The following is a 22,961-nucleotide window of genomic DNA, read 5'->3' as shown; positions in this document are numbered from 1 at the left end:
ATTAGATAATATTTTATCAACAAAAGAACACAACCAGACCATCCATCATCATCTTTTTCGATGTACCATTTCCCCTCTATCTTAATTTGTTCCCTCTGTAGTCCCCTCACACTCTCCTTATACCTCCGAGGCCGAGTTCGTTATGGAGAGAATAAGGTTAGTTATTCCGCGCGGAAAATATAGCAATAGATTAGTATGTGATTAATTAATTATTAATTATTAAAAAATATAAAATAGACTAATATGATTTTTTAAAACAACTTTCCTATAGAAAATTTTTATAAAAAATACACCGTTTAGTAGTTCGGAAAACGTGTGCGCGAAAAACGAGAGGAATAAGATACCTTATCTGACTGCCGAACGCAGCCTTAGTTGGAGTAGAGCTTGTGAAGACCACTCTTGAATACATTAAATTTTTGTTACCTCCGTTCCAAAAGATTAATATTTCTAGACTATTTAGGATATATTCTAAAGAGGGGTTAAAAGGTCCTTTTTAGTCATTTTAGCGATCAATTTTTAAATTTTGAATTGATTAAATTTCTCTTCTAACATATAATTGGCTCTGAAATCTCATCCCTCCAGTTTTTATATTTGACTCCATTAGTTTCTAAACCGATGTGTTTGACACTCATCTTATTCAAAAATATTTCGTAATTATTATTTATTTTATCATAAAGTAAACTTTCGACACAAGTTATATGTTTTTTATTTGTATATAGATTTTAAATAAAATGAATAACTAAATATATGTGTAGAATTCAACAAAGTTAATCAGGGGAAGAAAAACATAAGAGGGGTTCAATATATATAATCAACTGAAGTAAACATGGTAACAAAGACCCTCGACCCAATACCCGGTGGGTATTTATTCTACTAGGATATAAATATGGACTAAATGTATCACCCATGGGTATCTAATTGGACAAATACGTTAACCCAATAGATATATGGGTATGAAAACATTCCTACAATCCTCATACCCGTTTACCCATAGGTAATAAATACCTGACAATCTAAATGCACATCCTGGCCAGTAATAAATTTGCCTAGCCCAATCAAGTAAAACCCTATGTATTTACCCTATGTATTTAAGTCTATGCTTCAACTCATCCATCAGTTTTCCACCCATCCCCCTTTCGTCCTGACGGTTTGTCACACCCGGAGTTTTATTCCAAGCCTAATTCGTAAAAGAAATCCATAAATAATAATTGGCTTAATTAACTCAGGAAAAATCCCTCTAAAAATTAATTTAATTAAATCGAAGTTCCAAATTGATTAACGGGATTTAAACTTAAATTGCAGAAGTATAAAATTTTGCCCAAAAATTAATTTAAAACTCGGCAAAAGTGGGGCTTTCCTTTTTCCCTCCTTTTTCCTTCTTTTTCCCTTCCTCCTCAAATTGGGCCGAAGTCCAATTTTCCTCCCCCTTTCTCTTTTTCTTCCTTTCTTTCCTTCCCCTCCCTTCTTTCCTCCCGGGTCGGCCTAGCCGAGCAGGCCCACCCTCCCCCACTCGGCCGGCCCAGCCGACCGGCCGTCCCTCTCCCGTGCGCGCCCTCTTCCCTCCTCCTGGGCCGCCGGCCCAGCTCCCCTCGCCGGCGCCCACGCCGAAGTCCGCCGCGCCTCCTCGCACCGGCCGCGCCTGAGTCCACCTCGCCGCCGAACCGGACTCCGCCCGCCGCCCGCAACGGCCACCGCCGAATCTGCCGTTTGGGCCGACTCGGTCTCCACTGGCCGCCCCGCCCTAGCCGGCGCTTTTCCCCTATAAATCCCGTCGTCCGCGCGCCGTCGCCACTTTTCTCTGTCCGCCCAAGCTCTGTCGCCGCCGCGCCCTCCTACTTCGCCGCTGCATCCGATCCCACCGTCGAGCGCCGCTCGCCGTCACCCGTCCGCGTCGCCACCTCTGCCTCAACCTCGCCAACTCTCCGCCGGCCTTCACCGCCGCCGGTGGGCACCCGAGCGCCCTCGCCGCCTCTTCGTCCCCGTCGTCGTCGCGCCCGACCTCGCCGCTGCGCGCCGCCGACCGCGCTCCGGACATCGCCGCCACCTCTCCGCTCGCCGTCGCCCGTTCCCGGTCGTCGCCGACCTCGTCGCCACCTCCTCGTCGCCGGTGAGCGCCTCCAGCTTCCCCTCCCCCTCTTCCTTCCTTCTACCGCCGTCGCTGGTACGCCCGTGCCGTCACCGCGCGCCGAAAGCCGCCTACCGCCGCCGATTGATCTCGCGTGCCGCCGCTGCTCTCGCTCGCCGCTGGCCGTCACTCCGCGTTCCACTGCGTCGCCGACCCACCGGACCCGTTCCCGCCACCAGTAAGCCGTCGCCGTCCTCCCTCTTCCTCCTTTTCCTCTCCGCGGGCTGTCGCCGAGGTCACCGCCGCCGCCGCACGCGTTCGCGCCTTGGACGTCGCCGTCGCCCCCGCCTTGACGTCGCTGACGCGGCCCCACCATTGTCGTCACGCCGCCGCGCCCGTCGCGCCGCCGCCGTTGCCTCCCCGAGCTGGCCGGCGTTCTCGCTGCGAAGCGCTGCAATGCGCCGTGTTCGCCGTGCGGCGTCCCGGTCATCGCCGTGCGACGTCCCCCATCGCCGTCGCCGGTCGTCGGTCGTCGCCGTCGACGGATGTCACCGCCGCTGGCCTCACCCACCGCTGGCCGAGCACCTCCCTTCCCCGTTCCCCTGTTTCCCCTCACTGATCGACGGGACCCACCCGTCGGCCTCCCTCTCTCCCTCGCCTCCCCGTGGTCCCACCTGGCAGTCGCCCACCGCCCCTCCCTTCCTCTCTCCTCCCCGGGCCCGCCTATCATCCACCCGCCACCCCTCTCTCCCACTAACAGGTGGCCCCCACCTATCGACGCCATTTAATTGCGCAATAATTGATTTAGGACTTTTCTGTTTAGTTAAAACCTAGAAAACTTCTAAAATTCATAACTAATTCATCTAGTCTCCGTTTAGACCCATTCAAATTTCATTAAATTCAGAATAAGTGTTATTTTCAGTTGTTTCTAAGAACGATGGTTATGTAATCAATATTGTCTATTTGTGTACCCTGGCTGATCATGGACAGGGATTTTAATACACAATTAAGTTCAGAAATTCGTGTGAGGAATTTTTGAGCGTGATAAGTTGGTATCAGAGCCTACTTTGACCATAGGATCAGCCCAATGAAAACCCTAAGAGCCCTCTGCTTTTTATGTTTGTACATAGTTTGTGAAAGTTAGAGTTGCTTTGAAAATAGGTTAATGCTTTTCAAAGGTGTGAGTTATTTAAAAGCTAAATCTCTCTGGTTGAAAAGCGTGAGTAAATTGATTTACGGGTAAAACTTTATCTACTTTGTTTTTTTTATGATTTATTTATCTTGAAACAAAATTTTGCATCCATTGATTCTTAATCCTCGTTGTTCTTTAGATGGCCAACCACCCCTTGTTCCACCGTGGACTTGGAATGGATGGATTTGTGGCAGAGTTGGCAAGAGTGTCCTTCACGGCAGGATACCCCTATGAACCGGAATACACCACGATCCACTCTCTCGAAGGCGAGTTTCCCCACCGTGTCAGGTTGGAGCTACACGAAATCCCCGGTTACCTTCCTAACATGGAAGCAGGAGCCGGAAGCTCGCATGAGCATGCCTGCCAGGAGGCCGCCTACAGTCTGATAACAATGCTCTGGGCCCGGCATGACCTGACGTTTCGGCATTCGGCTTACCGATATCACCCTGGTCGTGGACCCAATTCCATGGTCAATAGGTTTCTATCTGCTCGAAGTAAGAAGACCCTACCTTCGGTAGGATGTACACGGTGCTGTAAGGCCTCGACCAAATGTCAAAATCAAAATTTTTCCAGTGCCATCAGTATACTAAAGAGATATTCTTACAATTATATCGCGTTAAAAGCGTGAGGGATCCCATCCAACCCGCAACAGCCTCTCCCACAAGCGACAGAGGCAAAACGAGAAAAGAGAGGAAAAGAAAAAGCGCTGCCAATTAATCGCGGAGAAGAATCTGGTGGGTGCAGCTCGACTGACATGGTGGGGCCCACCCACGCAGCGTTTGGGCCCGGGCGGAAGCGAAGCGACGAGCCGACGACGTATACACAGTGTTTGTGTTCCATATTAGCCGTTAACTTTTTTTTTTTATACAGGTACGACTATTCGTCTTATTTAAAAAGTTTATGTAATTATTAATTATTTTTATGTTATCTTTATTTATTATTAAATATATTTTTATGGTATATATATCACTTTATATATTTGATTAAAAAAAGATAAAAAGACGAATAGTCAAATAAGAAAGTATAAAACTAGATATATTTATCTAGATATATATTTATCAACGTATCAATTTATATGTTTTATGTTTTATATATTTCTAAGAAAGGAAGTCGGCATGAGTCCATGTTTGGCCATAAATAGGAGCCCCCTCCCTCCGCCGTTTGGGAGCCAACAAGAGGCGGCCGCGTGCGTACTGACGGCTAGCTCTCCCGGCCGCCGGAGACAGAGAAGAAGACAAGACGGCGAGGCGAGCTCGCTCCGGCCGGAGGAGGGAGGGATGGGGAGGGGGAAGGTGCAGCTGCGGCGGATCGAGAACGAGGTGAGCCGGCAGGTGACGTTCTCGAAGCGGCGGTCGGGGCTGCTGAAGAAGGCCCGCGAGATCGCCGTCCTCTGCGACGTCGACGTCGCCCTCATCGTCTTCTCCGGCAAGGGCAAGCTCTACGACTTCGCCTCCCCCCACACCAGGTCAGGTCGATTCCTGCATCACACCACACCACACATGCATATACGCGCGCGCATGCACGCACTTCATCAAAACACCACACTGCTCCCTCCCTCCATTTTTGGTTATACGTTGTCTCAGTACTTTTACTAGAACAATTGTGTGTTGTGTGTGTATATACGAAGTATATATCCACTGCTCTCTCCGTTTCGTAACGTAAGTCTAGCATTGTTTAGATTCATATGGATCCATAAATTATATATATTCATCCATGAATAAATTTAGACAGAGCTATAAAGACTTACAATATGAAATAGAAGTAGTAGTATTTATTTAAATCTAAAAAAATATTTTACAACCAGCACAAAGAAAATAATAGCAAGAACACCATTGTTATTCATTCATCAGCTGCTTTTTTTGGAGAGATTCTCCTCTCCCGTTTCGGCTAGCTGCTTGTACTAGCTTCATGCTCACAGACCGACTCACATGTGGCAATAATTTGGTGATGCAGCTTTAGATTTTATTTCCTCATATAGGAACTGTTATACTACTATGTTTGGTATGTTATCATATTTTTTTTCTTATGTTTATGCTTATGGCTAAAACTTAAATTTTTAATCTTAAACTTAGAGTTAATTATAGAGTTTTGTTAATATTTATTTTTTAATTTCTTTTTAGATAGTTAAAAAATATATTTTTTAATTTATAAATTAGTTTTTTTTTTCAAATATACCTTTGAACAATGACACCCCCTAGGCCTCATGAACGACCAGCAGGCCCCATTTGCTTTTTTTTTGTCCTAGCATATTCTATTAATGGAACATGCTGTGGCTATCTATATAACCTAGCCTACCCTTGTTCCTCTTCTGGCGCCACACTGCGCTGGCGCTGCTGCTCTACTGTTCCCTGCTGCTCAGCAGCACTGAACTACAGATTCCTTGTACTCTTTCTCTTTTTTTCCATTTTAAGATTTTAAGACAAACATGAATGCTTGAAATTAATTTTGAAATAAACTACTTCATCCATACCAGAATATAAGAAATCTTATACTAGCTGGCTATGCGTATTAAGAAAGTTGGTAGTGGTTGGTTGTGATTGTATAAAAAGCTAATGTAGGTTTAGAAATTGGTATATTTTAAAACAAATTCTGAAGGTTAGAAGTTGCCATCTTTTGTGACGGAGGGAATATCCTGTAATACGACTTAAGATGATCGGTGCACCAAGTAAATATTATGTCTCTGTTTATAGAGTTGTAACGTCGAGTAGCCATGTCACCGTGCAAGTGGAGTGGTGTTTAAGTGTGCAGTTATACTATGTCGATAAGAATGATAATGATAATGCTAAGATATTATTTTGAATTTAGAAGTGGTCTCTAAAAGAGCTATAAGGAAAATTTATTTATGGTTAATACCAAAAAACACTCTAAGAAATACTTTCTAGAAATTAAAATTGGTTGCCAAACATACCCTGTCAAATCTCCGAGCAATGCGCACTCTTATCTTTTAAAGAACCATGCGAAAACAGTTCAGCCTCATAAAAAAGGTGACGTACCGGACCTGACATAAAAAAAGACGATTCCTTAAAGAAAAAAATCGTACGTCCTTTTAATATGTGATATTTTTCAGTACTAAAAAAATGTGATATTTTTCCGTCTCTCGTGGGGCAGCAACCTTTTGATTTGTGTCTTCCGAGTGAAAAAAAAACTAATCAATGTAATCCAATCATATCTCTAATGATTAGAGGTAGTAATCGATTTGTAATCAAGAGAGGTACTGTGTTCCGGTATAATCGATTTGGGTTTATAAAGATATTTTAGTACTTTACTAACATAATGATTAGGGGTAGTATTGTTATTTATGATTTTATCAATTCTTCGTAAGGTGTTTTATTCATTTATCATATGGTACCGATACCTAAGGTGTTTTATTCATTTATCATATGGTACCGATACCTATTGTGTGCTCAACGTGGCATCCTTCCACATGCACGTTTACGATTTTACCCCTCTAAGCCTATATTTTTTTTAACAATCATGTCTTTTCATGTTTCTATTACTGGGCGATGGTAATAGAAATATATCTGAACCATATTTGATAAGAATATATCAATGGTTCGGATCCATTTCTATTACTAGAAAAAATACCGTAACAGAGCTCTATTTTTAATGCCATGAACACTTGCTTACACGCAACTAATATATATATTTCATGTCATGTTAATTTAGATAATAAACACGCAACTAATATATATATTTCATGTCATGTTAATTTAGATAATAAACACGCAACTCATAATAAACCTTCATTTTTTTATTGATGTATATTATCAATGATTTATCTGTACACAACCCGGATCATGCAAGCTATATCAGACTGTATGTAAATAAACCGACAATTTACTCCCCCGTCTTTAAATAACTGTCGCTGAAGCTATATATTCATCTTCACATTTTCATTATTTATCGCTTTTGTGAAAAAGAAAAAAAACAAAATACTTAAAATATATTGTATATATGTTAACAAAGTATGCTGCACTTTAAACATAAGCACGAAACTTTCGTCTATTGCAGTCTAACCGTTTCAGAGAAATTGTCACCCCTATCACTTATTTTGACACAATGGATATGAGATATACTTTCTAATTTCCTCTGGTAAAATATTCCCTCTATTTTCTAATTCAATCCACAATTAATCAAGCCCCACACTACAATGCTCCCTACTGACATTAAAAATGAATCTGGACCATTAATATAATTTTATCGGAGGGTTTAGATCTATTTCTCCAACCAACTCACTTAACGGTAATAGAAACACAGGGGCATGATGGTTAAAAAAAATTAGGACGGATGAATAAAATCATACATTTCTCCCTGCTTGTGCTAGGAATTAATATGATCTAAATTTGATAAAAATTCTAAATACTAATATTACCCTAATCATTGAGTTAGTAAAGTAATGACATGCACTCATGAACCAACGACCCAAATATATTGCGTTTCTCTAATTAATTATACAGTGACATTTCTACACCATGCATGCTAATTAAATTTACTCCCTAACGAAACCCGGCCCCAATCCAAATAAAAACCGATCGATCAGGCCAACCCCGTGATTGTTAACTGCATACGCATTATTCGCATGAAACAGTCTCATCATCTCTGGGACCTACCATCGTCACATTGGTCTGCAAGGACACCCAGTGCTATTCAGCGCGTGAGACGCCCAATGCATGAAATAAACTTAAATGGATAGGTCTATCCACGAATATAAGCACCCCTACTTGTGCAGATTGTCGTACTGAAGTTAAATGATTGGAGCGGTTATATATGATGAAAAAAACTACGGTTTAAGAATACTTATGTTTGTGAACATATTTTAAATACTTTGAAATGTTTATATCTTGGTCCGACTCCGGTGCATTTTACTGGTAGTAGAATTTAATCCATACTGCTGATCTATTTTTATCGGACGGCTGTGAAATCCTACCAATAATATTAGGTGTAGTAGAAATTTGAAGGCGCAATATCGTCCTTTTTATTGTGATCTTTATTGCAAAAAAAATTACAAAATAATATTAATCAAGTAATTAATAAAGTATAAAAATACCATTTTTCTATAGGTAGTATAATACTATAAGTAAAATGCACCGAAGAGTTGCCCCTATATCTTCGGACGGAGGAAGTAGCTAGATCATATGTGAATTTTATCTAGGTAACTTGAAGTGAATCTACTCACCTTCCAATATTTCCAAACTAATATTTTGGGTGACTTAATTAATTAGTGCTATATTCCTTTACTCTCTTATGTCTTATATATCCTCTGTTGATCACACTTCAATTAATTTATTCATGCAAGGGTATGATAAGGACGGGAATACTGTGAATATTTTAAGTTTTGTTTTTACAATAGTGGAAATATCCTGACAATTAATTCCCGCATTGTTGGTAGCATGGAGCGAATCCTTGAGAAGTATGCCAGGCATGTGTTATTTGAAGGAAATAATATGGCTCAAGAGCGCCCTGAGGTGGAGGTGTGTAGGATGGGGAAAATGTTCATCATAACATTGTACTTTGTTGTATATCACTATGTCTATTCTATATATGAAATATAATTAACATTTAGATGGTAATCAATTCTATAGATATATAGTAATAAATTTTATGAAATATAATTATATATCACTATGTCTATTCTGTAGATAGTAATCAATTTTAATATTTAGTTTAGACCTAGTTTTGTAATTCTATGTTCTGTGCAGGGAAGCATGAGCTATGACCACATCATGTTGAGGGCTAGGATTGAAGCTCTAAAAAAGAGCCAAAGGTATACAAAATATCCAACAAAACTAATAGCTCTAGCAAAATTTGTCCCTTTCTATATTTAAAAAAGCAACTGGCCTTCTAGAGATCCAAAAAATAAGAAAATAATATCTATACATTCCCAAAATATGCCACACGTTCTGCAAACATTTAACTTAAGTTTTAATAAATACTAATCAAGAATAGGAAATTAAAAGTTAAACCCAGCAAATATTCACCTGTTCTTTTAATTTTAGCTAGATTATTTACCGACGCATATACTTTATTCCATATTGTCCAACTCAGCATGCTGACTATATATCCTGGAGAAAACCAATGCATTAGTCTGAAAAAAAAGTAGGCCCAAAACATTTTTTTAATGCAAGTGCAAAGTAACTTCATCTGTTCTTGAATCTTGATACCAGACAGACAGACGGTGGATTTTTATTGATGTTATTTTGCAACCAATAAAACATTTTTTTAATAAAAAATCATATTCATCTAGTTTAATATTGATCTTATGCATTGGTTCAAAGCTGTCTGGAAATCGGTGAACAAATGCTAAAACGCAGACACCTATTCTTGTCAAATGTATCTCCTCTGTACTTTGGATGGCCCCTAGTGGCTGGCAGGACAGAGACTTCATGCTCTCATGGTTGTCATTCGGCTCAGGAATCTTTTGGGACAAGAACTTGACTCGCTGACACTGCGGGAGATCCAACAGCTTGAGGACCAGATAGACACTTCTCTGAGGATCATCAGATCCAGAAAGGTAACACTCGATCTGAACTTACAGAATATATAAAATGCGTTTTCTTCAGATGATCATTTTGCAGTTGACGATGTTTTTTTGTAATGTTTTCAGAATCATCTCTTGCTCAAGTCGATCGCCGAGCTCCAACACAAGGCAGATGCAAAAATCTTTTGATTCTTGAATTTGTAAGTGTAATGTTATCAATCTTTATGTTAAAACCTTTTTGCTTCTATCCAGGAAAAGATGCTGATGGAGAAGAACACTATTCTGGAGAAGGTGAGGCTTTTACTGATGGAATGAGAAAGCATATCCCAATCATTTTCAGTTATCACCGCATGATTCTTGCAGTTTGCTTCAGCTCAACTGAACCTTAATAATCTTGTTAATTTGTCCATGAAAAAGGAGATTGCTGAACTGCAGACATCCCTGCCTAGAAGCTCCAGGGCTTCATCACCAACTGAAGTTCTTCTGGGGAATACAGCACCAACTGAAGTTGTTGGTGTTCCTATCAGCAATGCTGCTGATGCATTTGTTCCCAACCTGAATATCTGGTGAGCCACCATCCACTGCCACAATGCTTGAAATGCCATTTCTTCAGTTTCTTAATTCAACTCAACTGAAATCCTGCAACTTGGCCATCAAATCAAACTGCAGCTGCGATGATTCCGATGAGCCGGGAACTGTGGCGGTGCCACTTGGTTGGAGCAAGAGCAACAGTGGCTTGCCATGGTGGATGCTCCAGTCACCATGAAACGGCTAGCCACAAAATGTTCAGATGAAATGGCCCCAGCCATGCATGGTTGCTGAATAATGTCCCTGCTGGCTAAACATCCTAGAGCTTTCAGTTAGGGAGTAGTAGTAGTAGTAGCTAGCTTCTTGATCCCTAGATTCTAAGCATCCTTTTGTGTCCAATGAACCTCTAGTGATGGCATGCACCATCATCTTTGCTGTTAGTTTGATGAAATTTCCTGTGCTGCATTGAGATTACTGATCAGCCTCTTTGGTCATGTCTTTCACTGGAATCAATGTGTCTTGTCTGTCTTTGTAATCACTTTGGTTCTTTTGCTTGAGGTCGAACCATTTGGTCAGTCTAATGAGTACCTTCTGCTCAGTCCTGTCTGGATTGTTTCACAGGCAAACAGGAAAGGCCTACTGTTTCCTGTGACAAGCCCCAGAAGCTGCTGAACCACGACTGCTGCAGCCCTGCAGGAGACAACAGCTAGCAGTTTCATGGAAATGGATCTTTACCATTCCATTAGTACTAATGGTAGAGGATAAACAGTGCACTGCTATTGGATCAATCTTAGCCCTCCGTTTCATGACAGACGGCTATAGATCAGTATGCTACAGTTATATGCTACAGTACAAAACAGTAATTATATTATTGTTTTTTCTACCGTGTATATGCTACAGTGTTTTGCCATCTTCTCTCTCTACTTTTTTACTGTGCTAGCCTAGCAATGGCTGGTGATCAGAATCCGCAGTTCATAGAGAGAGATGTGCAGTGGCAGCAGGACGTTTCAGGCCGCCACTGTTCCTACAAACTGGTTGTGTGTCTATGATCCTGTTTGGATCCCATCAGTTTTTTTTCCCTGTCACATCGAATGTTTAGACACTAATTAGAAGTATTAAATATAGACTATTAATAAAACTCACCTCATACTCTGTACTATTTCGCGAGACGAATCTATTGAGCCTAATTAGTCCATTATTAGCGAATGTGATGCTATAGTAAACATTTGCTAATCGTGGATTAATTAGGCTTAAAAAATTGTCTATTGAAATAGCCTTTGTACAATTAATTTTGTTATCAATGTATATTTCATACTCCTAATTAACGTCTAAAGATCCGATGTAACAAGTGACTAGAAAAAGTCCCTAGATCCAAACAGCCACTATGTATCCTCTGCACTGGTAACACTGCACACATCTTCAGGATGCATTGAAGTTTGGAGCTGATTCTAGCTACTGGATTGTAAGAGCAAAGATTTGAGCCATGGATACTTCCTCTCTCATCTATGACAACATTTGATCAAGAGGAACTAGCAAATCTATGGAGCCTCATCCAGGGCATCACTCTGGATGTTACTGTGAGGGAGGGATGATGACATTATCTGGAGATGGTCTAACATATGGAGAGAGTTACTCAGCCAAATCAGCACAAAAAGTTCAGCTCGAAGGTTGCATTCCCAACAATGATCTTAAGTAGGTCTGGACAGCAAGAAGTGAGCCGCAAGAAAAAATCTTTGCTTGGGGTCCTATTCCATTAAAATATCCTAACAGTGGCGGGGGAATTTGTTAATAGGTGGGGAGCCCCTCACTTCTTACTTTCTTAGTCTTTTTTTTACGAGAAAGTCCCTTTACGATCTGCTTATGCTTATAAGTTAAAACTTAAAATTTCAATATTAAATTTAGAGTTGCTTTTGAAGCTTTTTTTATCATAGTTTATTTTTCAGCCTAGGCTTTTAGAGTTAAAAACACGTATATAAAAATTTTATTCACAAATTATTTTTTATTTACAAATATACCGTTTGTTTTTTTCTTTAAAAAACCAAACAATCCCTCCCCTAAGGAAAACGGACCCTAAGTGTAAAGCCTTGATAAACCTTGAGTGCATGCACGGCTTGTGACCCTGATGCAATGAACAATAGATGGATAACGATCTCTAAAGGGGGAGATGGTTGAATAGTTTCACATCGATAACGAAAGGATCTTATTAGAAACATGTTGTTAGTTGTCTGTTTATATAGGAAAATTGTTTGTGGTATGCACCGGAATGGGACAATCCAAATAAGCTAGAAGGCTACCATAGGTGCCTAACTGGGGCTTGGTGTAATGTTTCGAAGGAAAGGAACCAAAGATTTTTTTTTGTCAACAGTAGGTCAACAACCTCATTGTTTCCATAATAAGTATTAGCGAAATAACTTATTAGCAAAAAAATAATTTATAGATAAAAATTTTATATGTATGTTCTTATCATTCTAAAAGAACATTATGTAAAAATAAACTACAATAAAAAACTCAAAATCAATTTCAAAAGTAAGTTCTAAAATTTAAATTTTGGCTTATGCTTATAAGCAGTTGTCAAAACAATGAGGCAGGAAAACTACATACCACAAAAGAGGTTAGACAATGGGATTTAACTATAAACGAGTGGTTATGTTTAGATGATTCTCTCAAATTATTTCTAATTTTTTAGATTTATGAAACAGATTGTTTGTTATACTCTTCTAAAAGTATGATTTCTTCAAAATGACTTTCTTCTAATGCATTTCTTAGACCATTTGTTCAATCATGTTTGTAAAGTATATTGTTAAAATGTTAATTTACCACATTAATTGATTAAACAATCCACAACGATAATTCATCCAAAATTCACTTTAAAACGAGGCCTTAATTTCAATATGTAATTGCAAACCTTTCTATGTGTTGCTCTTCATATGCCTCTTGACCGAACAGACGGAGCTCATGCCATTTTGTTTAAAGAAAGGAACATTTTAATTATTTAATAAATAGATCTCTCTTTTTCCTCACAAAAATAAAAAAGAGGAAAAAAATAAAAAAGAAGAAGAAGGAAGGAATGAAAGAAGAGTAAATTTCACAAAGCCTGCACTGCACAATCCAATTTGTGCCTAACCATTAGGTTTTTGTCACATGGCACATGATCCATGTATTATGGTTCTATATTTTCATAAAGGGAAAATTTAACAAATACCATTAACAAACACTTAATTGTAAGAAATGCTATCGACATGTGTGAGTTCTACAAAATGCCATCATACAAACGAATTTGTCTAACAAACGTCATCGCCGTGAGGGTTCCGTCGGTATTTTTTTTGTTAAGTGCTATAGTATAAACATTGTATTTAACGACATAAATGGATGAAACCCTAACGACGATGACATTTCTCAGACAAATTTGTTTGTATGATGATATTTTATAGAACTAGCACTCGTCAATGATATTTCTTGGACTTAAACGTTTGTCAATGGCATTTATTTTATCTTTCATAAAAATTACACCCATTAATTAAGCAATTTGATTTGTTATTATGGAAAATAAACAAATGATTAACGTATATGGGCACAATTTCTTTTTACGATGGATCAAGTAATATACAAATTTGACATTTCATTTTTGAACTCAAGTGTGGTGAATCAAAGAAAAATTGATTAACGATGTTTTTTCCCCAAAACTCTAAGGTTACAGTGCCCGGATCATGTGCCACATATCAAAATCTCTATGATTTTGTATAAAAAGGGCCATAATGCTTGGGTTACGTACAATTTATTCATGAAAGAAACATCATCCATCAATTTCTTTTGAACATATGATGGGCTTTAAAAAGTTTGGACTGGCTCCGGACTCTGAAGAGGCCCAACATAAATTTGGTCCACAATGAGAAGTTTGGACTGCACACATTTTTCATTTAGCAGTAACTAGAAGGCCCAATAATTGACCACATCTTGTTCTAGCTGAAGTCGTCCCAAATTTACTCTAATTCCTAACTTAAGCATACATTTGTATTTGTTAGACAAAATATAAGTGCAGTTCATAAAAATTTGCATTGCTGTAATTAATTCATACTACAAATTATTAGGGTGCCTCCTCAAAGGTTCATAGAGATCACTTTTGAAATGAACCTGTTCTGCCAAATGCCATTCCAACGGTCAGTGAACTTCTGGAAAATTGCATTTCAGAAGCTGGTGTCTTTCTTGTAGAGAAACTGGTGCAGCTATTGTGGATCCATTTCCAGTGCAAAATTTTTTGAATCTATTACAAACAAAAATTCCACAGCAGCGGCACATGAACAGCTTGTGTATTCAGTAAGTGGAGCTGGCAGCTTTTGTAAATTCTTCTCTTGAATTCTTCGGATACTGAGTTCATGGCTGGGGAGTGCAGGCCTTGAACAAGCTCAAATCCCAATAAGAACATGAATACATCTTTTTAAAGAGCAATTTTACGATCTAACAAAAAGTATCAAATCGTAATAAGTTCATGGCTGGGGAGTGCACCGGTACCTCGCGGTACCAAATCGTTTCTGATTGTTGGATCTAACAACGCACATCCTACTCAGCTAGATCCAATGGTAAGAAATGATTTGGTACCTCGAGGTACTTTTTGTTGGACCGGAGTAAATCTCTTTTAAAGAACTTCCATACAATGATTCATGAAGCATGTTAATTGGACAGCTTGGGTGCTAACTGCTTCATGCTAAAGCTGCAATCTTGTTTGGGATTGGAATACATGTCCATCAGTAGTTTTAGCATATTGAAGTGAGCACTCCTGATTATTCTGTGAAAGGTGGTGCCATCATGAATCCTAGCCTTTCTCTGAAAATGTGAAACATGTAAACTTCAGTAAGTAAAGGGACTCTTTATCCAAAATAATCTGTTCTCAAGTAACTCCTAAGCAACAAAATTCAGCATCCCATTGAATCAACTTATCAAAAATTCTTCTCATGATTGCACATCTGAGAGCTGTGCTGGCTTGTCGGTGATGCAACACATACACAGTGGAGTGGAGATCAGATGAAGTGGCCTGAAGAATATACTACTAGCTGCTCATCACCAGCTGGGGCTCAGAAGCCAGAGACACATTTCTTTTTTCAAACAATGCCTGCATTTTGTCTACCAAATCATGGCACAATGGCCCGGCTTTATGGCCACAGACATCAGCAGAAACTAAGCTAGGTTAAGCTGAGCTGCTTCTCCATGATGATTGGCACTTTGACAGCAGTGGATGTGTCCTCATGTCCTTTGGCTTTGCTTGCATGCTCCTCTTTCTTGGATCACTGTGATGTTCATCAGCAAAAGTGTGATGATTTCTGTGATCTTGGGATTACCCAGCCTCCCCTGATCTACATCTCTCTAGAAAAGAAAAAAGAACAGAGGATTGAGGACAACTACCATGTACATGTTTGAATTTTAAACTTGAATTGTATCATATGCTGTCATATATGGGTGTGTTGTTGCTCTAAAATATATCTGCAGTATTTGCTGCACTTTTCACTAACACTGTTCCCTTTCAAAGGATTTTTTTAAAGATGCCCTCAAATAATTGTGAGTTGCCTGTTACTTTAGATCCAATGGATCTGATTTTATTATACTACATCAGTAGTACGTGGAGTAAAAATTTTATACGGACATGAAACTAATATATATAATATTGTGATAAATCTATGTGTCATATATCACGTTAAAATAGATAATCAGTATACACATCTTATCAAAGTTTTAAATAATATATTTAATATACTTTTAAAAATATGTAGTTACTGTACTAGTGGAATGTACCGTAGCGGTGCTTTCAAAATGGTTTGGAGATATCACCGACTGAAATCAACATTAGTCAACAGCATCAACCACTCTTGTTTGGGTCTTTATGTCCACTTCTAACCCACCTTGAGAAAATGGATTTGACTCATATATATACATCAAAACCGTGTGCCCTCTCCATTCACAACTTTTTATATATCTACTTGGTTTATTTGCATATACCATGATATTTTTGTCTATGGAGTAAATTGAGATTGTGTTGCAACATTTCTACCCTCCTCTCTGTCCAAAAAGGAAGAAAAGAGGCCAAGTCATTGTATCATGCCATTCCATAACTAAAAATAGTGTTAAAAAAAGGGAAAATTCGTTATATAGCATAGGTGGGATCCTGAATTCAAAAAAATACCACAAAAAAATTGGCGCTCCATTCTATACCACAGGCCACGCCATTTTCTTCTATTTATGCCACAACCGTGAGCTACTGTCATTTTTTCCGTCTGAGATGAGCAGGGCCAGCGACTTGATCTGGCAAAATGTCCACACTAGCCCGGCAATAGCAGTATGACACGAACCTGTCACACATGGGATGGATTGATGGCTTGAATCAATCAATAGCAATGTAATTGATCTGAGTGTTCGGTTGTATGCACATGCATGTGACCCAGATTTACAGCAAGACAATGAGGACAAACGAAAATTCGTGAGTGGCCTAGAATCTGATTAACTTGCAGTGAGGTGATACGCAGCGTGATGATTCCTATGAAGCCAGAACCTTGTGTAGCCTGATGAACTCGTGAGACGTGGATTTAGGGATTTTGGTCTGGGGGAGCCTGTGATTGGAAGATGAAGATCTAAAGGATATTCTTGTCCAACGTAACACCGTTAGTATGGAACGTGACAGTTATGCTATAAACCAAACAAAAGCACAACATACTGTGGTATTTCATGATTTTGAGCTTTAAGTTGTGCTATAGACTAAATTTTCCCTTAAAAACAAGAGAAAGTGAAAAAAAAAACTGCATGCACATACACTAAGAACGCCTAACAAGGTCCTAATAAACCGATAACAATATCAAAAACAAATACACCACTTAGAAAATATTACCTCCGTTCCACGTTATGAGACTCTGTGGACTTGCTAGATTTATTTGTGTGCTAATAAATTTAGACACATATACAAAATATATACATTGATACATGAATGAATTTAGTCACACTAGAAAGTGTTATAATGTGAAATGGATGGAGTATCAAATACACAAAAGTTAAAAAAAACATATTTTTTAAAGAAAAGTAGAGACAATAATTTCCCATTCTTTTTCATTTTTTTAAATAAAAAGAGAAAAAAATGGGCCTGCATATGCATGTAGGTGATGGTGGTCAAGCATGGGACACTCTTCTTTCCTTCCCTTTTTCTTTGCTTCAGTGGAGGCCACACCACATGCCAGCTTAGCTACTAACTCCACTCCACTTCTCCAAGAACTCACACGGCCGGCCATGGCGAGATCGCTGCCGGCCTTCTGCCTCCACCGGATCAGGTCGTCCGACGGCGGCGGCGGCGCGCCGCCGATATGCGCCAGGCAGGGCCAAGGCGGCGGCGGCGATGGCGATGGTAAGGTGAAGGAGGGTAAGGAGGAGGAGGAGGAGAGAGCGGTAGGGAGGAAGGTGATGGTGGTGGCCGACGGCCGGGGCGGCGGCGACGAGGCGCGGACGGCGCTGCAGTGGGCGCTGTCGCACTCCGTCCGGCCGTGCGACACCGTCGTCCTCCTCGACATCGTCCGGGGCGCCGGCAACGGCAAGAACCGTAAGCTTTTCGTAGCTAGATTAACGAACTCTTTAATTAACTAATTAGTTATAATTAATTAATTAGCATAGATCAAACCGTGCATTGCGAATAATATTTTTGTCCATGATGATTAGATTCTTTTTGTAGCAGTGTGTGTTATTAATAAGAAGCTTAAGGTGCACGCATGGAAATTAAATGAGATTGAAAGTTGGTTCTCTCTACTACCTCCGTCCCATAATAAACTCATTTTTCATTTTTGCATGTTCAATCATTTGTTTTATTTGAATTTTTTTGCGATTAATATTTTTATTGTTACCAGATGATAAAATATAAATAGTACTTGACTATTTTTTAAGTTTTTTTTACAAATTTCTTAAATAATACGAATGGTCAGGACACGGAAAAATGAAAAATGATTTATTATGGGACGGAGGAGGTAGTACTTGGTTGGTGATGAACTTTGATTGCTGATTAATTAATTAATTAATTAAGTAGGAGATGATCCAAGAAGACATTGCCAACATCTGGAGACCATGAGGAGTATTTGCCAGGCTAAAAGGCCAGAGGTACGGCTACTTTCATCCTGTGTTTCATAATTTTTTTGGGCTTTTTTTTACCATCATTAAAAATTACCTTGAGCTAAAATTTTTACACTAAAGTGACATCTTAAGGTACTTTGTCAAAGATACTAAAAAAACTATATTTTCATACATGAGCTTTACCAAAAATTTTAATACAAAATTCTGATATCTTAAGGTATACTGTACCTTGAGATACTAAAATTTTATACTAAAATATATGATACTTTTAGGTACTCTTTTAAAGAAATGTTAAAAAAAGGCTCTTCATACATAGCTATGAGCTAAGAACTTTGTAATGAGTACGTGGGTATAGCTTTCTTTGAAGTAAAGATCGGATTTTATCTATTATCTAAAGAAAGGTAAGACTACTGCTAAAAATTGTGGCCGGGTAAGGCTTTATTTGGATCAAATGATTCTCTTGGGAATTTTGGAGAAATACTGTTGCATAGGATTTTTTACTATTCTTTCATTCGGGTACAAGAAAGCGGAAAATTGGAGAAAATTTTCCTTTGGCACTGATTTCACCTGAAAAGTACAGGAATAATGCATCCACCCCAAGCTTTTTTTTTCATTTTCTTTGGAAGAATGAGACAATCAAGTACTAAACCTATATATTTCTATCTTGTAATTCGAATACTCTCAACCTGTATATTCCTCTGTTTTACACATTCATTCCTTTACTTTTCCTATCCTGCATTGTTTCTATCATGTGAACCAAATAAGCCCTAAAGGGTAGAACTTAGCATTCTCACGTATCAAATTGTTTCATTTAAGGGGATAACAATAGCGTAATATTAATTAATATATATTATTACTACTCTCCCGTTCCAAAATATAATTATTTTTAGTATTAGAATCTTGTTAAAAAATATAAACATTTATGACACCATTCATATAACTGTTTGTTTGATCATTCACTTCTCATTTAGGATTATTTTCATTTTATCCCCACCTACCATTCTAGTCACATATATTTCTTATTTATTAAAAGATATAGTAGTTTTTTCTCTTAACGTTAATCTCAATGCATATATAATGGGATGGAGGTAGTATACTTATAATATCTCATTTTAGTCAATTACACCGACCGGCTCTCCTGTTGTTTGGATAAAACGGGTAAGTTTCAGGTGATTTCTGCTGTTTGGTGTTATCCATCCTATCTGCATTCACTGCCTCGCGGCAATGTAATTCTTTTTCATAATGTTTTCATCAAAAAGTTCGTTCTTTTTTTTTATTTCATATATCCTCATGGAGCATGGAGGCCATATATGATTGTGCTTATAAAGGGTTAACATGATAAAGCCTCTGACTTTAGCATATCATATAATTCCTCCGTTTCATAACGTAAGATGTTTGATTTTTTTACTTGTAACGTTTGATTATTCCTCTTATTCAAAAAATTATAGAAATATCATTTATTTTACTTGTGACTTACTTTATTATCAAAAGAACTTTAAACACGACTTATCATATTTTATATTTATACTAAATTTTTGAATAAGACGAATGGTCAAACATTACGATAAAAAAAGTCAAACATCTTACGTTATGGAACAGAGATATAGTATTACACAGAGTTTGTGTTTGGTTTCATTATGTATCTTTTGGGTTCATACAAAAGAAATGCAAACTTATATCCAGCATATCTATTCAACCTATTTAAGGTTGACTATATAAAGATTATGGAATACTCCGACTTGGAACATCAGCATTAAGATTGATCTTGCGAGCTATAACTGCTACACATTTGACTTGTCCTGTGGTGGCTAATAAACAGAGTTTCTAATGCCAAATAGGCCATCTATAGCTAATTAATGTACCTTTTGATAAAACAACATCTTCTGTCTTGTAGTAAAGCTTTTTTTCATTGAAGTGACAAGAATCTACATTTGAATTTTATTTATATTCCAATTTTGTTTTTACTATATCAGCCTCTAAACCAAAATGAAATCAAATTTACACAGAATCCTACCCAGTAAAATCCAACTCTACCAAGCTAGAATCCTAGATGGAATTCAGCGTAAAAGTTGTTACTAAAAGGTAAAAACCTTAAACATGAAACATAATTCAACACGAACAAGAGAGCGGAAATCATCAAAAATCTGGAGATGATTCTTGCAACAAATCCACAAAATTCTGCAAGCCTGACCCTTTAACTGCCTTCTGGCATTTGAAGCGACATCATGCATGTACTACTTCTGATCAACCTATAGCTACAAAGAACATCCCAACAGTTCATTTATCTCATCTTTTAGATAGAGGATAGAAGATAAAAATTGAGCTCTAACAGAACATCCACCCCATCCTTTATTTTTAGATGTCATCCATATTTGGAGAGAGAAATTCTATATTTAGATGTTTTCTCTTTATCCTCCAAAAAAATATGGAGGATGTCATAGATAAATGATCTGCTGGAGTACAAAGAGATATAGAGGATGAACAGTTTTAGATGATCATCTTAAAATAAAGATATGAATGACCAAATCTAGATGATCAATTCTCTTTGCCGACAACCCAGCTGATCAGTATTAGCTTATCCTGTGGCAGATCCTAACCTCTAGTATTAGCTTATATGATCTGGAAATATAGGCAGATAGTACATAATAATAAGACTAGACCACCTTCCAATTGGTAAATTAATTGAATTCATTATTCATGCATGTTTTCCCTGAGACAATGCATTCTATGTCAAACAGTGCTTAATAATAGATGGTCCCATTGATTGTCAAATCATGAAAAAGAAAGATGAACAGCAACAACCAGCTGCAAGCAAAGACCACAAAACCAAATCTCCACAGAGATGCATGTGCTGAGCATATATCATCTCAAGGGGTTCATGCAGATGCAGTTGCATCCGCATACCCTTGATTGCGTCTCTCCTTTTTCATCTCTATATTTATGCTTCTCCTTATATTTTTAATTTAAAATTTTAATTTTTAACCTTAAAATTAAAGTTAATTTTAAGTTTTTATCATAATTTATTTTTCAATATTGTTTTCAAAATGCTAAGAATACGTATCTAAAAGTTTTATTCACAACTTATTTTTCATTGCAATATACCGTTATCATTTTCTATGGAAAACCAAACAATCTCCATCTGAATTCTAGTTTGACGTTCATGCCTTCTGCACCTGCCATGGCAGATGAGAATTAAGAGGTTAATCATCAATCGATGAGCCAAGAAATTCATGACCTAGAACATTCTGATGTGAAGCTAAGCTACATGCATCGCATCAACCAGTTTTTTTTATGATTTGCATATTTAATAAAAGTAAGTTATATATAATGCTGGAAGAAAAAAGTGGATATATATGGCAGTGGCGAATAAAAAATATTAGGAGAGGTTAGACGAAAGAGAGTAAAGATCCATGAACGTTGATGTACTTCTAACCCTTATTTTCTTTAGTAATACAAAGATTTTGTTGGGGGCTAAGGGGGCTTTAAGACACCGACCGGGTAGGAGGGGGCTAAAGCTCCCCTAGCCCCGGTGGTAAATCCGCCCCTAGATATATGCTATGACCTGTTTGAAAATAGCAAAATTTTACGATATTTTCACAAGATATTATTTTGAAAGGGACCTTTTTTTTGCAAAGAACCAATATATATAATTCCCTTTATTATGTGAATAAAGAAACTAAAAAACCTGAACCAAAACTTATGCATTTTATTCTAGTAGGTGCATGTGGAGCTTTTGGTGGTAGAGGGGAAGGAGAGGGGGCCGGCAATAGTGGAGGCCGCGAAGAAGCAAGGCGTGTCGCTCCTCGTCATGGGGAAGAAGAAGAAGAGGTCGCTCTCATGGCGGCTGCTGATGATGTGGATGGCCGGCGCCGGTAAGGGTGGCGGCGTCGGCGACAAGGGCGGCACGGTGGAGTACTGCGTGCAGAACGCGGCGTGCATGGCACTCGCCGTCCGGCGGAAGAGCCGACGAGGAGGAGGGTACCTCATCACCACCCGGCGGCAGAGAGATTTCTGGCTCCTGGCTTGAGGTCCGAGCTTGGCTACGGTGCTCTCTACCGACAGTAGAACTAAGTTATAATGTTTTTTTTATTCTAATCCAATCGATCAGATCTTTTTATACTGTCACATCAACCTGGTAGAACTCTAAGTTAAGTTAATGGTCGAGATTCTTCCGCTGATGATAATCCTGACTACCAGTAGAGAGTCGAGTAGCTAAGTTCTTTACAAGAGCTTGTGTGTGTAAGCTAGCTAGCTATGGTGTTGTAGGTGTTATACTGGAGGTTATAGTGGAATAGGCAGTCATAATATGGGAAACAATGTACAAGTTTAGTGATTGTCGTTTGGCATTGGAATTGGTTTGTTTTTTGCTGGATTTCATCTGAGGCTTGCACTCTTAAAATCCATATAAGAAAAAGGTTGAAACATATCTTGGTAACCACCGGAAAATCTATACCCTCTCGTATTGGTTTTGCCATCTTCAACTATTGTTTTTGTTTAAATTATAGGGAAAAATTATACCCCCTGACCCCTTTTGTTTTAGTACACACCCTTCACCTCCTTTGCCCATATTAATGTAGTGCATCTCCATCAAACCAGATAATACGGAC

General features: G+C 38.6%; 2 protein-coding genes across 2 annotated transcripts; both read left to right on the top strand.

The window, feature by feature from the left end:
* Nucleotides 1-4,534: 4,534 nt before the first annotated feature.
* LOC102708952 (MADS-box transcription factor 20-like) lies at nt 4,535-10,812 on the top strand. The gene is made up of 8 exons (XM_015843096.1): nt 4,535-4,722; nt 8,647-8,728; nt 8,957-9,021; nt 9,669-9,768; nt 9,862-9,903; nt 9,988-10,026; nt 10,153-10,301; nt 10,405-10,812. The coding sequence occupies exons 1-8, from the start codon at nt 4,535-4,537 to the stop codon at nt 10,499-10,501; spliced, it is 762 nt and encodes a 253-aa protein (XP_015698582.1). The 3' UTR covers nt 10,502-10,812.
* Nucleotides 10,813-17,526: 6,714 nt separating this feature from the next.
* On the top strand, nt 17,527-22,790 carry LOC102708674. Its single transcript, XM_006664511.3, has 3 exons — nt 17,527-17,833; nt 18,311-18,381; nt 22,073-22,790. The coding sequence occupies exons 1-3, from the start codon at nt 17,527-17,529 to the stop codon at nt 22,379-22,381; spliced, it is 687 nt and encodes a 228-aa protein (XP_006664574.2). The 3' UTR covers nt 22,382-22,790.
* Nucleotides 22,791-22,961: the final 171 nt, after the last annotated feature.

The sequence above is a fragment of the Oryza brachyantha genome, chromosome 12 (genome assembly GCF_000231095.2).
Source record: "Oryza brachyantha chromosome 12, ObraRS2, whole genome shotgun sequence".
In the NCBI taxonomy this organism is placed as follows: domain Eukaryota; kingdom Viridiplantae; phylum Streptophyta; class Magnoliopsida; order Poales; family Poaceae; genus Oryza; species Oryza brachyantha.
The sequence above is the reverse complement of the archived record's forward strand: the minus strand, read 5'-3'. Positions and strand labels throughout refer to the sequence as shown.

What these genes read in the sequence shown, in the direction of transcription:
- LOC102708952 (XM_015843096.1), top strand. Translation starts at nt 4,535, where the DNA reads ATGGGGAGGGGGAAGGTGCAGCTGCGGCGGATCGAGAACGAGGTGAGC. An exon ending in GCTCTAAAAAAGAGCCAAAG is followed by an intron (nt 9,022 to 9,668) that starts GTATACAAAATA and finishes CATTCGGCTCAG; the next exon opens with GAATCTTTTGGGACAAGAAC. An exon ending in TCGCCGAGCTCCAACACAAG is followed by an intron (nt 9,904 to 9,987) that starts GCAGATGCAAAA and finishes GCTTCTATCCAG; the next exon opens with GAAAAGATGCTGATGGAGAA.
- LOC102708674 (XM_006664511.3), top strand. Translation starts at nt 17,527, where the DNA reads ATGGCGAGATCGCTGCCGGCCTTCTGCCTCCACCGGATCAGGTCGTCC. An exon ending in CGCCGGCAACGGCAAGAACC is followed by an intron (nt 17,834 to 18,310) that starts GTAAGCTTTTCG and finishes TTAATTAAGTAG; the next exon opens with GAGATGATCCAAGAAGACAT. An exon ending in GCCAGGCTAAAAGGCCAGAG is followed by an intron (nt 18,382 to 22,072) that starts GTACGGCTACTT and finishes TTATTCTAGTAG; the next exon opens with GTGCATGTGGAGCTTTTGGT.